Source organism: Puma concolor, chromosome A1 (genome assembly GCF_028749965.1).
Source record: "Puma concolor isolate L17-30 chromosome A1, mPumCon1.1.hap2, whole genome shotgun sequence".
In the NCBI taxonomy this organism is placed as follows: Eukaryota; Metazoa; Chordata; class Mammalia; order Carnivora; family Felidae; genus Puma; species Puma concolor.
The window spans coordinates 70,821,734-70,836,719 of record NC_141667.1 but is presented as its reverse complement, the minus strand read 5'-3'; the positions used below and the strand labels follow the sequence as shown (position 1 = coordinate 70,836,719).

Here is a 14,986-nt window from a genome sequence, read left to right as displayed (position 1 = left end):
AACAAAATTATGTGCTACATTTATTTAAGTGTATTTGTATATGGAGATAATGGAAATAAAATTACTATATTCATTAAGCAGCAAGGTAGTATTTAGAAACTATGAGGACAAAAAAGTGGAAGTGATGTATAATATATCCTTAGAGATCTTCAATTTCATTTACAAATATACCTGTGTCTGTCTAAAGTAATCAGATTCAGGGGTGCCTGGGTGGCTCAGTCGGTTAAGCGTCCGACATTGGCTCAGGTCATGATCTCATGGTTCGTGAGTTCAAGCCCTACATTGGGCTCTGTGCTGACAGCTCAGAGCCTGGAGCCTGCTTCAGATTCCCTATCTCCCTTTCTCTCTCTACCCCTCCCCCATGCACTTGTGTGCACTCTCTCTCTCTCTCCCTCTCAAAAATAAATAAAACATTAAAAAAAATTCAGATTCACAGACCCAGATAACTTAATAAAGGAAAAGTCTATTTTCTAAATGTAAGCAAAACATTCTCTATTCTGCAGTAAAACCTGGAAAATAATGCAATTAGGCAAACTGGCAGAATGTCTAGTGTGATTTATATACACAAACTAGTGGCAATCATTAATCAGGAAATGCTATTAAAGTGATGAAAAATTATTCACCTTTTCCTAAAAGCAATTAAAAAAGCCTTTAATTTTTATCATTGTGTATCCCACCAACTTATATATAGGCATCAGAGTCACTACAATACCTCCATAGCCTGAGCTAAGCGTTCTTCTAGAGCCATGTAGGTGAGGAACTGAGGATCCACATAGGAAATAGCTTCAGCAACTCCTAGTCCATCTGCAAAGCCGTCAAACAGGCTGGAAAAAAAAAATATAACCACGATTAGGGATATCTTTATGGTGAAGACATAATTATATTAGCATACTGATAAACCAATATACTATAAGCAGAAAACCTTAAAATATTTTAACATAAATCTTATGTGGTGAGAGGCAGGATGAACCCAACAGAAAAATGAAATACTAAGCATAAGGAGCTAAGACACCACTACCTTTCCTAATAAGCTGTCACAATCACACACAAAATTTGCAGGAGAATTCTTTTTATGTTTCTAGTAATTAGTTCCAACTCAGGTGATTGCTTAAGGCTGGTATAAAGGTAGTATTTTTCTCCCCAATTCTGTCTCATATACTTTCTGTTTGTTTGAGTTTCCAACCTAAATTTAGAGGAGAACATGGTAAAGACAATTACTGCATTTATTTCAATTCTATCATTAGACAAAGCCTCTTTTCCTTCTCTTACCTTGTACTCCTTAATTATTTTGGGCTTAAAAATATTTTATTTTCTCAAATCTTTCTCCTTAATCTCTCTTCTATTCTTCTGAGAACTAGGCCTCCTCCATTATTATTCAGATTGAAAAATACTTAACTCTTGACTGTTCATTTTTATTGTTTCTTTTTACTAAAGGATTTCAATCCCCTTGAAGAAAACATTATATTTTATTCTGGTCCCAATCTCCTTCCTCCACCCCTAGACATACACAGATTCCTCCTTTTCCTGTAGTTTTGGAGATACCCATTTCAAAATTCAGGAACCCTAAATAACTCCTCAGTCCTCTTCTTTCTAATCTTGCCTCCTTGGCAATGACATTCAAGTCCACTTCTTCAGTTATCTAAACCTCCACCTAATTCCAAACTCCCTCTTGAGCTCCTGACCTACATTTTTAGTTTTTTATGGGGCAGTTTACCTCATTTAACACCCACCACCTCAAATCTAGTACCTCCAAAACTGAGCTTATTATGTCTACCTAAAGGCAACCTTCTGTTGACTTCTACAGTCCTATCAGAAGTTGAATACAGGGGCGCCTGGGTGGCGCAGTCGGTTAAGCGTCCGACTTCAGCCAGGTCCCGATCTTGTGGTCCGTGAGTTCGAGCCCCGCGTCAGGCTCTGGGCTGATGGCTCAGAGCCTGGAGCCTGTTTCCGATTCTGTGTCTCCCTCTCTCTCTGCCCCTCCCCCGTTCATGCTCTGTCTCTCTCTGTCCCAAAAATAAATAAACGTTGAAAAAAAAGAATTAAAAAAAGTTGAATACAGTCAGGAACATCCAGTTACACAAACCAATTCAAAATAATTTTGATGACAACTTTTGTGCCATCATTAAAATTACAAATCTACTGCCAAGAAATACAAAAGTGTTATTATGAAGATAATAGCTTAGTACCATCTAAAAATCAGCAGACATCACACAGTACAAAGAAACATCCTCATACCATCACAGATTTTAAAATTAGAATTTATACAACAAATTAGCAAATCCAACCTCCCCTGCGACACTAGAACCCCTTCACCTAGCAGTGAGACACAAGGCAAGGAAGGAGAGCCCTGGAGCCGGTAACACAGGGATTTACCTCTACATTGAACTGAGTCAGAGTCAGACAACGTGAAAATTTTATCTAACTGCTTTTTCAGCTATAAAACAAATGAAATGAGTTGATGCACACACGCGCCTGGCACAGAGCTGGCACCACGGTCGTGGCATCCAGGAACCAGCAGGACTCCATGTGGAAGAAACACTGCTCTCTGGGGTGGTACATGCTGTGCGGAAGAGCTCTATCAGAAGTATGAAGCTCGTGTGAAGTTAAGTGCTCTAGTTCTGCCTGCTGAAGCAGCGAAAACTATGTCCCCTTTTCCTTTGCAGAAAACTCCTTCAAACGGTTAGAGCCAACTATCTCCGAATTCTTTTCTTCTCCAGACTAAACAAATGTAGACATTCAAAGAATAGTATCTGCCTGTAATTTGGTCACTGCAAAATAATCAGCTAACATTAAAAATTCTAGCATCATTCATCTGGCAATCACATACATGGTAGTAAGTGTTTGAGACAAAAATCACTAATGATACTAAAAACAGTGGATGGAAGTTTGATAGTTTGAGAAGAAACAGGTTATTTAACGTGGTCTCAAAATATCTTCCCACTAAATGCCTATTATTTGTTTTAAAAAATGGCAACAGTACAGTGAAGAAATCTGAAAGATATCCCCTCAAGCAAATGATCGCAATTAACATCACAGAAATGGGACAATTTGGCATCACGTGTCTTCTGATATGGACTAAGAAAAATAAAACATCGTTTCTGTGGCGTTCCTGCTAAAAATCTTTTAACTTGAATCTAATCATGACATCAGGAAAATCTACACTAAGAACCATTCTAAAAAATAAATGGCCTATACTTTTTAAAAATGTCAAGGTTATGCAAAACAAAAACCGAGAAATGTTCCAGATTAAAAGTGACTCACGAAACATGTTAACCAAGTACAATGAGTAGCCTTGAACTGGACTAGAAAAAAATTTCTCTGGTGACATCAGTGGGACAACTATAGACATTTGAATAATGTCTGTAGACTAGATAATAGTACTGTTAACAGTGTTAATTTCCTGATTTCGAAAATTTTACTGTGTTATATAAGAAAATGTCCTTGTCCTTAGGGACTTCATGCTAGACTATGGGTAAACAGGCATCTTGTTTGTAACTTACTCATAAATGTGGGGGGGGAAATACCATAAAATAAATATAGAGAAAGAAAGGAAAGAGTGAATAACAGAAATGTGGTAAATGTCAATATTTGGGGAGTATTAGTGAAAGATATATGGAAATTCTTTTAAATTTCTATTAAGGGGGGCACCTGGGTGGCTCAGTCGGTTGAGTGTCTGACTTCGGCTCAGGTCATGATCTCATGGCTCGTGAATTCGAGCCCAATGTCAGGCTCTGTTGACAGCTCAGAGCCTGGAGTCTGCTTCAGATTCTGTGTCCCTCTCTCTCTCTGCCCCTCCCTTGCTCATGCTCTGTCTCTTCCTCTCTCAAGAATAAATAAAACATTAAAAAAAACATTTTAAATTTCTGTTATTAAGCCATGGTTATAGCCACAGGGAATTAATTTCTCACAACCTTAATAGGTTACTAATTATAACCCCAATTTCTTCCAGGAAAATAGAGAGTTAGGTAGTTATCAAAAAATAAATATATGGTAGAGTTGAGATCTGTCTAAATCTGAAACTCATGTTTTCTCCACATCAACTCCCACCAGACCATTTTATAAAATATTCTCTGCGTATTCTACAACACTTCTGTGATGTCATCAAAACAAATAAGTAAACTTTGATAAAGCATTTTTTCCATTTCCTTTTAAACTAAAGAATCAAAAAGCTTTACCTTTTTTTTAAGTTGTGGTAAAACAAACCAAAAAAAAGTCACATTTTAGCTCTAGAGATAAGAACTGCTGTTTGCCATGACTTTTCCTTTTAGTTGTTAAAATGACATGTTACTTTAATATGAAAGTCAAATCCTATTTTACTTTATCAATCTGTAGCTACTGCCATATAAATTAACATAGTACCATATAAGCAATAATGAGGTGTTACATGCCTACATAAAATTCAAAACAGTAACCTTCAAAAAGTTTGTCTTAAAATTAATGCTAAAATGCTTTCTATGTTAAAACAAAAAACAAAAAACAAACTACTGAAGATCTCCAAATTTGGGGACAATCACAAACATCTCTAAAATCTTGTATCCAGATTTTAGAGATGTATCCAGAAAGATGTATCCAGAAAGATCATCAATGAATTAGAACCTAAAATCAAGTTTTCAAGTTTCAGTTAAAATTATATTCAAAAAAGACCTCATTATTTCTTCAAATTTTTATACGGAACAACCTTTTTTGAAAGTTATTTAGAAATATATATCAAGATCGTAATAAATACCACTCATCTCAGTAATGTCACCTCTATTAATCTGTCCTAAAGAAATAACCTGAAGTACAAAACAAGTTATATGAGGGGAAAGGTTCACTGTAATATTTCAATGGGGAAAATGAACAATTAAATTTTAGTGCAACTACAGACTGGAGCATCTACATAATGGAGCTGTAAAACATTATTCTGATAAAATTTTGAAAATGTGCAAAAGAAAACATTTCTTCATATTAAACCCTAATTGCCTCCAGACATGCACACATGATGTTACCTAAATCGACAATTCCGTCATCTGCTGAGCATTATGAGGAATGACTTTGCACAGTGAAGGCATAAGACATCAGCATCACAAGGAGTTCAGAAAGAGGGTAACAGGCAAACGTAAGAGAGGTGGGGAAGAGCTAGCGGTACCAAGATCAGCAAAACTGGGATCTGGTGAGCCACTGCTCTTCCATAAAGTTAGGAAGTCAGAAAATGGGTTTTGGAGGTAGGAATGTTTAAGATGGAATTACAAATTTTTTGTGTGGCTGTGATAAAACACCACTTCTACTTCCACAAATGGGCAATGAAAGTCTGCTTCGCACATCTAATTTGCTCCCCCCCAGGGAGTGAGAATAGGAAACAGTAAGGAGGATTTCCATGAGATGCTGAGTTTCATATCTGGAACAATTTGGAGAAGCACAAAGTAGCTAGACACACGGAAAGAAACTCAAAATCAAAACTTCTAGAAATCTGCAGAGTTATCAGGTGATATAAATGAGTTTTTCTTTATTTTTCTCTATTTTCTGTAATGGAATTTTAGCTGGAAAACCAAAACAAATTCTTAAAAATATTTCTGGGAAGACATGGAAACAAAAGTAGTACCAAGCCATTATTTTCTCCAGAAAAAGTAACAAGAGATCCGTTGAACCATATATCCTTTCTACATCTCAATAACCAGCTACTTCCAGAGGCCGACTGCATGTTTGAAAGATAAATCTAACTATAAGCCAAAACAGTTAAATTTTGACCTTTATATCATGAGACCTAACAATTCAATAATCCACTTAATTGTTAGATGCTGCTTTTCCCTGAAGCTCATTATTCTTTGTCAGCATAAAGTAAACTGAATACTTTCAGCATCTCTGGGAAGATATAATTGTCATTTTCCATATTTTGCATACAGAGAAGGATAACTACATTCTTATGATTCTTCTGATTTAATCACATGTTTTGAAATTCCTCAAGTAGTATTTATTACTCTTCTTTTTTTTTTTTAAAGGATTACACCAAGTGCTATATTTACCATATAGAGCTAAACTTACAGGTTGGAAACCTCAAACCATGAGTTTATAAATAACCAGGATATAAGGTGGGCTTCAAGAGAGCCAAAGGTCAAAGAGGAAAAGAGGTCACTGCCTGGAGTAGTAGGAAGGAGTCCATGTAGGAAGTGACATCCAGAATGAGCTCTGAAGGAGAGGAAGACTAACAAGATGGGAAAAAAACACTTTTGAGAGATCAGAGATTCAGTTTTCATAATTTAGAATCATGAACGAATTCTACTCAGTGAACAATTAACCATGGTAATAACACTGCTACATACCTCCAGTCCACATCTAAGTCTTCACTCACACTGGAGTCATCCTCAAGGTTATTGTTACCATCCAGCATGAAAGCTTCTGGCTGTGCAAATTCATTGGCAGGCTCATTTCCCTCATCACTGCTGCTTTCATTGACTTCATTGTACTGTAACCAAGGAATTTCTCCCTCTTCCAAGGATGTCTGTTCCCTAATACAAACATTTTAAGGGAAGAAAAAAACATTATTTTAGAACACATCATAAAATTGTTCTCTAAAAACAGTTCTAAATATTTAGTGCAAACAGATTCTTTATTCTTTAAGTTCTAAACTCTTGGTACTTACGTGATTCTAAAAGTCTGCTTTCTTTAACTGTAAAGTTATTTAAAAGGGAAGCAAATTTGTTATAGGGTCATATGTATGTAGAAATAGCTCCCAGTTACATAAGAACCTATTTATTTGATATACAAATTACCTATGCTCCTATACTTCCTCTTTGTGCAGAAGAAAAATAAGAGAAGTTCATTCTAGACAACTTTAATTTTAAAACACTACTCTTGAGTAGTTTCCCTTCACAGTTCAAATAAAATCAAAATTCCTCAGCCTGGCCTACAAATCCCTACATCATACATGCTTTCTCCTTAGCCCTCTTCTCCAATTGTTACCTCTCACCACTCTTCCCCCTATTTATTCTATTTCCTATAATTCTTTCTACCTGTGGAACACATAGAGATCATTTCCACCTCAGGGCATTTCCTCTACCTGAAATGTTCTTTCACCAGATTTTTGCACAGCTATTCCCTTCTTGATATTCAGGTCAGAGTTAATGGCAGCTCCTCAGAATGCGTGGTCTTGACAACTCATTTTAAGGAGCTGTCCGGTCACTACCACATAACTGTTTATTTTCATTATAGAAATTACTTCTACTTGTCATTTTCTTACTTGTTTATTGTTAGTCTTTCTCCCACTAGAAAACAATAAGGTCACAGGAACAGGGACAGACAAATGGTACAAGGAAGAGAAAAAAGAAGCATTTCAAAACACGAGAAAAAAATTATTCCATAAATGGTATCAGGACAACTGAGTATTCATCTGGATGGAAGGAAGTTAAATCTCTATGTCATTATTTACCCTTTAACAAACTCCAAATCCATATTTTAAAAATGCATGTGCACCCCACCACCATTTCTAAAACAACGTAAGTACATGATTCTCAAGAATCATGAGAAATTTTTACAAAAATCTGTGTCATTGTATGCATGATGCAAAATCTAGAGGCCATAGACAAGATTGTTAACTCATACAACTTATACATTAGAGTTAAAACACCAAAACTTTGAACACAAAGATCAAATTGAAAATAACTCTTTGTAATACATGAGAAACAAAAGTCAAGGCTTCAATGACTGGACAAAAGGTACTCTATGAATTTAAAAATAAGACATACTACAAATGGTAGCATTTTCTTATTGTTTTGTATTTAACAGAAATAGTGTATCAAAGTATATCAAAAGGAAGTTAAATATGACAGCATAGTTTTGGCAAAGCTGAATTTTAGTCTGGGTTTTAAGAAGAAAAATAATGTTATAAAATAGCTTACATATTTCAAAAGCAGGTCTAATTAGAATTTTATTCATTCTAACATGCAAATTTAACTTTGGAGATAAAAACATTTATGCAAGAGATGTAGATGATATCCACATATAAGAACACATTTAAAAAATTTTTTTTAATGGTTATTTATTTTTGAGAGAGAGAGACAGAGAACAAACAGAGAAAGGACAGAGAGAGAGAGAGACAGAATCTGAAGTGGGTTCCAGGATCCAAGCTGACAGCACAGAGCCTGATGCGGGGCTCAAATTCACAAACTGCGAGATCATGACCTGAGTCGAATCAGACACTTAATTGACTGAGCTACCCAGGCGCCCCTGAATCAACACATTTTACATACACAAAAACTGTAGCTCTCTACACACCTAAACCCGTAATTGTTTCTTTAATCTCAGGTCTTAAACAACACCTCAAAATAACAGGATTGTAAGATTTAGTATCCAGTATCACTTGTCTAGTAAAATCAGAGAAATTAGAATAAAGTATGCTTAATTTGTTGAAGGTTTAATATCTACTATACACTTAATCTCAGCCAAAAGGCCGAGAAGCAATTAATATCTACTATATAAAGTGGGTGGATATTTTCCTTTCATGCATCATAATTAGGTCCAGTGAAAAACTGAACCCAAAATGGATTTAAAATTCAAAATCAAAGTAAAAATTTCTAAGCAACAGTTCTTTGTTTACACCATTATGAGAACACGTGCCATACTGTATTATAACTCTTCTGGTGACTCATCTGTGTCCTCCTAGACGGGAGCTTTCCAAAGGCACACACAGTGCTGTCTCTCAACATCGTAGCTTCACCCCTTGTAATAAGTGCCTAGCACACAGTAGGTACTCTATTTGTGTTGCAAATGTTACCAATAAATCCTTGAAAAACAATCTTTAAAAAAAAAAAAATTTGGAGATCAAGCCTGAAATAGCCCTTAGGAACTTTTGTTATTTCTGATGTACTCCTACAAAAAAAATGCTCTTCTTTTTCCTATTATACAGATAGCAAATAAGTCAGTTACTACTCTGTACTCAGATATAGAACATAAAACTCAAATATGTTGGTGAAAATGATTCAGTATAAGAATAAATATTAATTTTTGGGTTTTAATTCAAAGAAGAATAAAACTAAAGAAATTATTCTGAATATAAATAGTTTACAACATGTCATTAATACTTTTACTATATAAGCAATTCTTGGCTACGTATGTTGCTTAAACATTTGATTCTGTCTATAATGACTCATAATAACAGTTATAGAAATAGAAAATAAGTCACATATGGTACATGCTTTCAACCTATTACATAAAGTTCACATAAATTCTTACCACTTAACACAAAATTTACCAGGCTAGAAGAGTGGCACTGTGCTGGGCCAGAGTTGGCTTGATATTACAACAAAACGAATTCTGCTCTTTAAAAAAAAAAAAAAAAAAAAAGATTCTCAACAATAATGTCAAAAGAATCTTTTATTTTCTGTAGCTAACCAAAGAAACAAATATCCCCATGGGAATATAAGACTATAATGTAAGTGTAAATGCTTCAAAAACCTTGGAAATATTTAAAGCAATAGCTCAGTCTTCTTTCTCTCTCCTTATACATACACATTTACACATATACCAGACATACCATGTGTAACAACAAATTCACAAAAATTTAGACCTTCAATGTCCTTTCTGAATCATTTTGGTAATTCAAATATTAACAAGATGCCATTATCATGCTACACAGTAATTTATGAGATTTAAAAAGACATATTATCTAATCATGTCTCCAATGGTCAATTCCAAAAAAGTATTCCAGTAGATGGAAGACGTGGAAGCCTGTGCCTGCCACAACCACCACTAAAGTCACAGGTATTTCAACTGCGAAGGGAAATTGCCAAGTTGTCCTTTCCTTCTGAGCACTTTCAGCACCGCCTGGAGGAAATCAAAGCTGCTGCCCTGAGAAGAAACTGAAAATGCTTCTTAACTTAGCCCCACAACCTACTCCCAGTAGGTGAAAATCTTAGAAAGCCATCAGCATCATCTAATCTCCTGACTACAGGCTACACTGTTAACTCAAAGCTTCAGACAAACAGACAGAAGTTCCCTTTACGATATATGATTAAAGATCCATAGTCTTCAATAATAGAAACTAAATTTAATAATATGTGAATAGCAATATTAAAATTATCAAAATATACAATAAATTAATATGGAATATTTTAAAGAAATTTTCATTAAAAAGTTTTAGAATATGCTATCATATAACCATGCAACATAGAATTTTCTGTGAAATGAAGAAAATGAAAGGCAGACAAATCACATAAAACCGAGTCGTTTCCTTTAGCTAAATGATAAGCAATTTAAGTATCCATTATTTGCAGCACAAAATTTTAGACCTTTGGGTTAATGCCAACATTTTAAAGAGCTGAGGCTTTCATAAAATAATCTAGCTATATTATAAGAAATTTTATAAAAATCCTGGACAGCATGGTTAAGATTCCTAATTAACTGGTATTCGATTAACCAGTTTTCATTTTATAACTCAAGACACATGTAAGAAATTGCTAAGCTTTAGGTATAAGCTCATTTTTAATAATTCTAATTGTATAGCAAATGGTTAAGATTTCAAACCCCTATCTTGGAGGTAAAGCAGAAAGAAGGGTACCTGGGTGGTTCAGTTGGTTAAGCATCAGACCTCAGCTCAGGTCATGATCTCATGGTTCATGAGTTCAAGCCCCACACGGGGCTCTGCACTGACAGCACAGAGCCTGCTTGGGATTCTGTCTCCCTCTCTCTCTGCCTCTTCCCACCCTCAAAATAAATAAATAAACAAACACAAAATAGTAATGAAAAAAAGTAGAAAGGAAAGTAACTGAGGGGTGCTTGGGTTGCTGAGTCAGTTGATTCTCCGACTTCCACTCAGGTCATTATCTCACCATTCACAGGTTCGAGCCCTGCATCAGGCTCTGTGCTGACAGCTTGGAGCCTGGAGCCGACTTTGGATTCTGTCTCTCCCTCTCTCTCTGCCCCTCCCTCACTTGCACTCTGTCTCTCTCTCTCAAAAATAAACATTAAAAAAAATTTTTTAAATAAATAAAGTAACTGAAATTTTAATTAAGAATCAAAAAAGCCTCAAAGGGAATTACAGCTTATAAAATCAATGGTACTCTGGTTCCATGTCATCCAGTCACAAAGATGGAACCCCAGCACCTAATTTGAAGAAATGTTTCCTTATCCTAATAAATTCAGTGTTAACAGGAAGGGCAAAATATTTATTAAATTTTTTTTTCAGTTCTCTTTTTTTTTTTTTTTTTAATTTTTTTTTTTTTTTTCAAAGTTTATTTATTTTTGGGACAGAGAGAGACAGAGCATGAACGGGGGAGGGGCAGAGAGAGAGGGAGACACAGAATCGGAAACAGGCTCCAGGCTCCGAGCCATCAGCCCAGAGCCTGACGCGGGGCTCGAACTCACAGACCGCGAGATCGTGACCTGGCTGAAGTCGGACGCTTAACCGACTGCGCCACCCAGGCGCCCCTAACTTCTTGTTTTTAAACTTTGTGAAACAGAGATCATACACATTATTTTTCTAGAAATGGTTGTTTTCATTCAATATTGTACCTCTAAGATTCATCCATGTTTTGCATATAAGTGGGGCTCATGCATTCCCACTGCTGTGTAACACTCCCTGTATGAATACACCACTAACTTTTCTCCTGTTAAGTAATATTTGGGTAATATCCAGTTCATAGCTTTCATGAAAAATACTGCAATGAACACTCTTGTACACAATTCCTGGGCCACATGGGGAAGTTTCTCCAGAGTATACACCTAAAAGTGGAACTGCTGATAGTGCACGATGCAAAATGTTAAAATTATTATATCATTTTAGTTAATATGACCTACTTCACATCTCAACAAGCATTCATATCCTCCAAAACACCTGATACTGTTAAATTTCCTGTTTGTTAATCCAATGGGTAGCTAAAAAATGATACCTCCTTGTGATCTTAATTTACTAATGATCTATGTATCTTTTGATATTTTTATTCATTAATATTTCCTCTTCAGTGAATCATCTGCTCAATTTTTTGAACATTTTGCAATTAGACTATCAGTTTTTCTTCCTGATTTCTAGGAATTCTTTATATCCTGCACATTAACACTCTGTATTCTATAAATACATTCTACTAGTTTCTTTCCTTTTCATTTTCAGTTCCTCTTCTTTTATTTTCCCATCATGCCATGCCCATCAAGATCTCTACGACAATGGCTACTGAAATGGTGCTATGAGCAACACCCTTGCCTTGCTCCTGATTTTGGGGGGCGGGGGGGGGAGGGTGGAAGTTAATGTTTCATTACTAAAAATGATATCTACTGATTTATTTTGGGAGATACATTTTATCAGGTCAACTGTTCTGATCTTAGTTTCTGAGTTTTTATCACGATGAGGTCTTGAACATTACTAAGTGATTTTTTTTCCTCTATCTACAGAATCTATCACATGAATTTTCTCCTGTATTCTGCTAATGTGGTGAATTACATTTACAGGTATTCTACATTAAATCACTTTTGCATTTCTGGAATAAACAGATTGGTAATTGAGTTTTATCTGTAAAGAATATACTTACAAATTCAGATTTCCAATAATTCTGTTTGAGATTTTGACATGTATGTTAATGAATGATATAGGTTTATAATTTTCTTCACATACTCTTTTGGTATTAGGGTTATACTGGCCTTAGAATGATTTGGAGAAATAGTTCTTTTTCTATTATCTTGAAGAGTGGATCCTTGAAAGTTTAGTTTAAGAGAATCTGGCTCTAAAACCATCTGGATTAGGTATTTTCTCCACAGTAAGATTTTAAACTACTAATTACATATCTGTAATACGTATAATATTATTCAGGCTTCCTACAAGTTTTGGTGAATTCTATTTTTCTAAAAATTTCTCAATTTCTTCTAAGCTTTCAAATTTACTGCTACAAAGTTCATCGTACTATTCTTAGTCTATCCAATCTTTAATGTACTTGTGGCTGTATACACTTCGTGGCTGTATACACTTCTATATGTCAGTATTATCTATTTGTGCCTTGCCTTTATTTTTTTGTTCACTATCCAGTGGATTGCCTATTTTTCTTAATCTTTTCAAAGTATCACCTTCTGATTTCTTTGATCCTCTCTATCCTGTTTTCTAACTTACTGAGTTTTGCTCTTATCTTTCCTAATTCTAATTTTTATTCCCTTATTTTCCTTATTTTAATGTTCCTTTTCCATTTTAAGTTAAATGCATGGCTTCTCCATTTTCAAGTTTTCTTCTTTTCTAATGTACGTATTTTATAAAGATAAATTTCCCTTTACCAATTTCACTCCAATCCGTCAAATTCTGATTGGTGGCATTCTCAAAACTGGTAAGTTATGAGCATTTTAGACCTCAATTGTAATTTCTTTTTTGTCTTACTGGTAATTTAGAAGGATGAATAATTTTAAATGCATGGATTTTTAAATTTTTTATATTTTTTCTGGTCTGTAGGATATTGATTCTTTGAAATGTGTTAACCTGTGCTCTGCAGCCTAGTCCATGCTCAGTTTTTGTGTGTTTGTGTATTCCACAAACTGGACTGTTCATTAAACCAGGCTTAAATCAGTTGTTCAAATCTGCTAAAGACAGATGAAGTTCTTATATCCATGAATTACAGGCAGTTGAGAAAAGTATTAAAAAGTTTCCCAAAATGATAGTAAATTTGTCAATATTCTCTAGTTTCGTTACATTTTGACTTACATATTTTGAGTCTATTTTATTAGATGCATTCAAATTTAAAACTGTTACATTTTACTGGTAAACTGGACTTACTACATACTGATCCCTCATTCTCGTCAATAATGAAGTCTACTTTGCTAATGCTAATGTAACTGTTCCATTTTTGTTTAGTTTGCATTTGCTTGAAATACCACTGTCTATCCTTTTATTTTCAGTCTGTATACCTATGCTTCAAGTTCATCTTTTGTAAAACACATTTAACTTAAAAAAATTCCAACTGATTTGAAGCTTTGATTTTTATAAGCAGAGATTAGGCAATTATATTTATTACAGGACTTGTTCCATATTACTTTTACCCATTTCTTTTTTTTCCCCGTTTTAATGATTTTTTCTCTTTCTTTACTTTTATTTGGATTGACTGTAAATATCTTTTTCCATGTCTTAATTCCTTTTTTCCTCCTCTACAGGTCTCTAGTACATATACTCTTTATTCTTATGTCAAAAGTTAACTTTGAACCCTCTCCCAAACAATATAATTCAACTTTGATCTTCCCCCTTTCAACTTAAATACCATTGCTGTCCACTGTTTAGTTCTGTCCCCTCACTTTTACTTTTTTTTTTTTTAAGTGTATTTATTTTGAGAGAGAGAGAGAAAGAGCAGGGAGGAGCAGACAGAGAAAGAGACAGAGAGAGAGAGAAAGAGAGAGAATCCCAAGCAGGCTATGTGCTGTCAGTGCAGAGCCCAATGAGGGGCTTGATCTTCTGAACCTTGAGATCATGACTTGAGTAGAAACCAAGCATTAGACACCCAACCAAACGAGCCACCCAGGCACCCCAACTTCTATTTTTTTTTAATGAATTACTGGGCTTTATTACTGTAGGGTATCAATGCAAGTAGTTGATGACCTCCACATCACATATCTATATATCTCTATCTCAATCTCTATATATCTCTGTATCTATCTATATCTAATTACAGTCCAGGATCTTTTAAACTTAAATATCAAAGTGTCTACTTACCATCTACACTGTATGTCTAAATAGCACTTAAAACTTTCAAAAAAAGTTTTTACTTCCCATTCCTCTCCCACACCTTCTCATCTCAGTCAGTACAGTAATAACTACCTAAGGCTCAAACCAAAAAAACCTGCCATAACTGATTCCTCACTCTCCCTCATCTCACACCCAATCTACCTTATTACTGATCACTCAAAAACATGCTCAAACTTGTTTACTTTTTTTTTTTTTTTTTTTTTTTTTAAATTTTTTTTTTCAACGTTTTTTATTTATTTTTGGGACAGAGAGAGACAGAGCATGAACGGGGGAGGGGCAGAGAGAGAGGGAGACACAGAATCGGAAACA

At 34.9% G+C, this 14,986-nt stretch overlaps 1 protein-coding gene across 2 annotated transcripts in view; it reads right to left on the bottom strand.

Annotated features, from left to right (window-relative positions):
* The window catches only part of PJA2 (praja ring finger ubiquitin ligase 2), a 69,957-nt gene that overhangs the window by 18,318 nt on the left and 36,653 nt on the right, over positions 1-14,986 (bottom strand). For both annotated transcript variants that reach the window (XM_086685610.1, XM_086685652.1), the window contains 2 exons: positions 6,300-6,485; positions 713-824 (listed from right to left, as the gene is read on the bottom strand). In XM_086685610.1, coding sequence (XP_086541736.1) covers positions 713-824; positions 6,300-6,485 — 298 coding nt within the window. The remainder of the gene's footprint in view (positions 1-712; positions 825-6,299; positions 6,486-14,986) is intronic.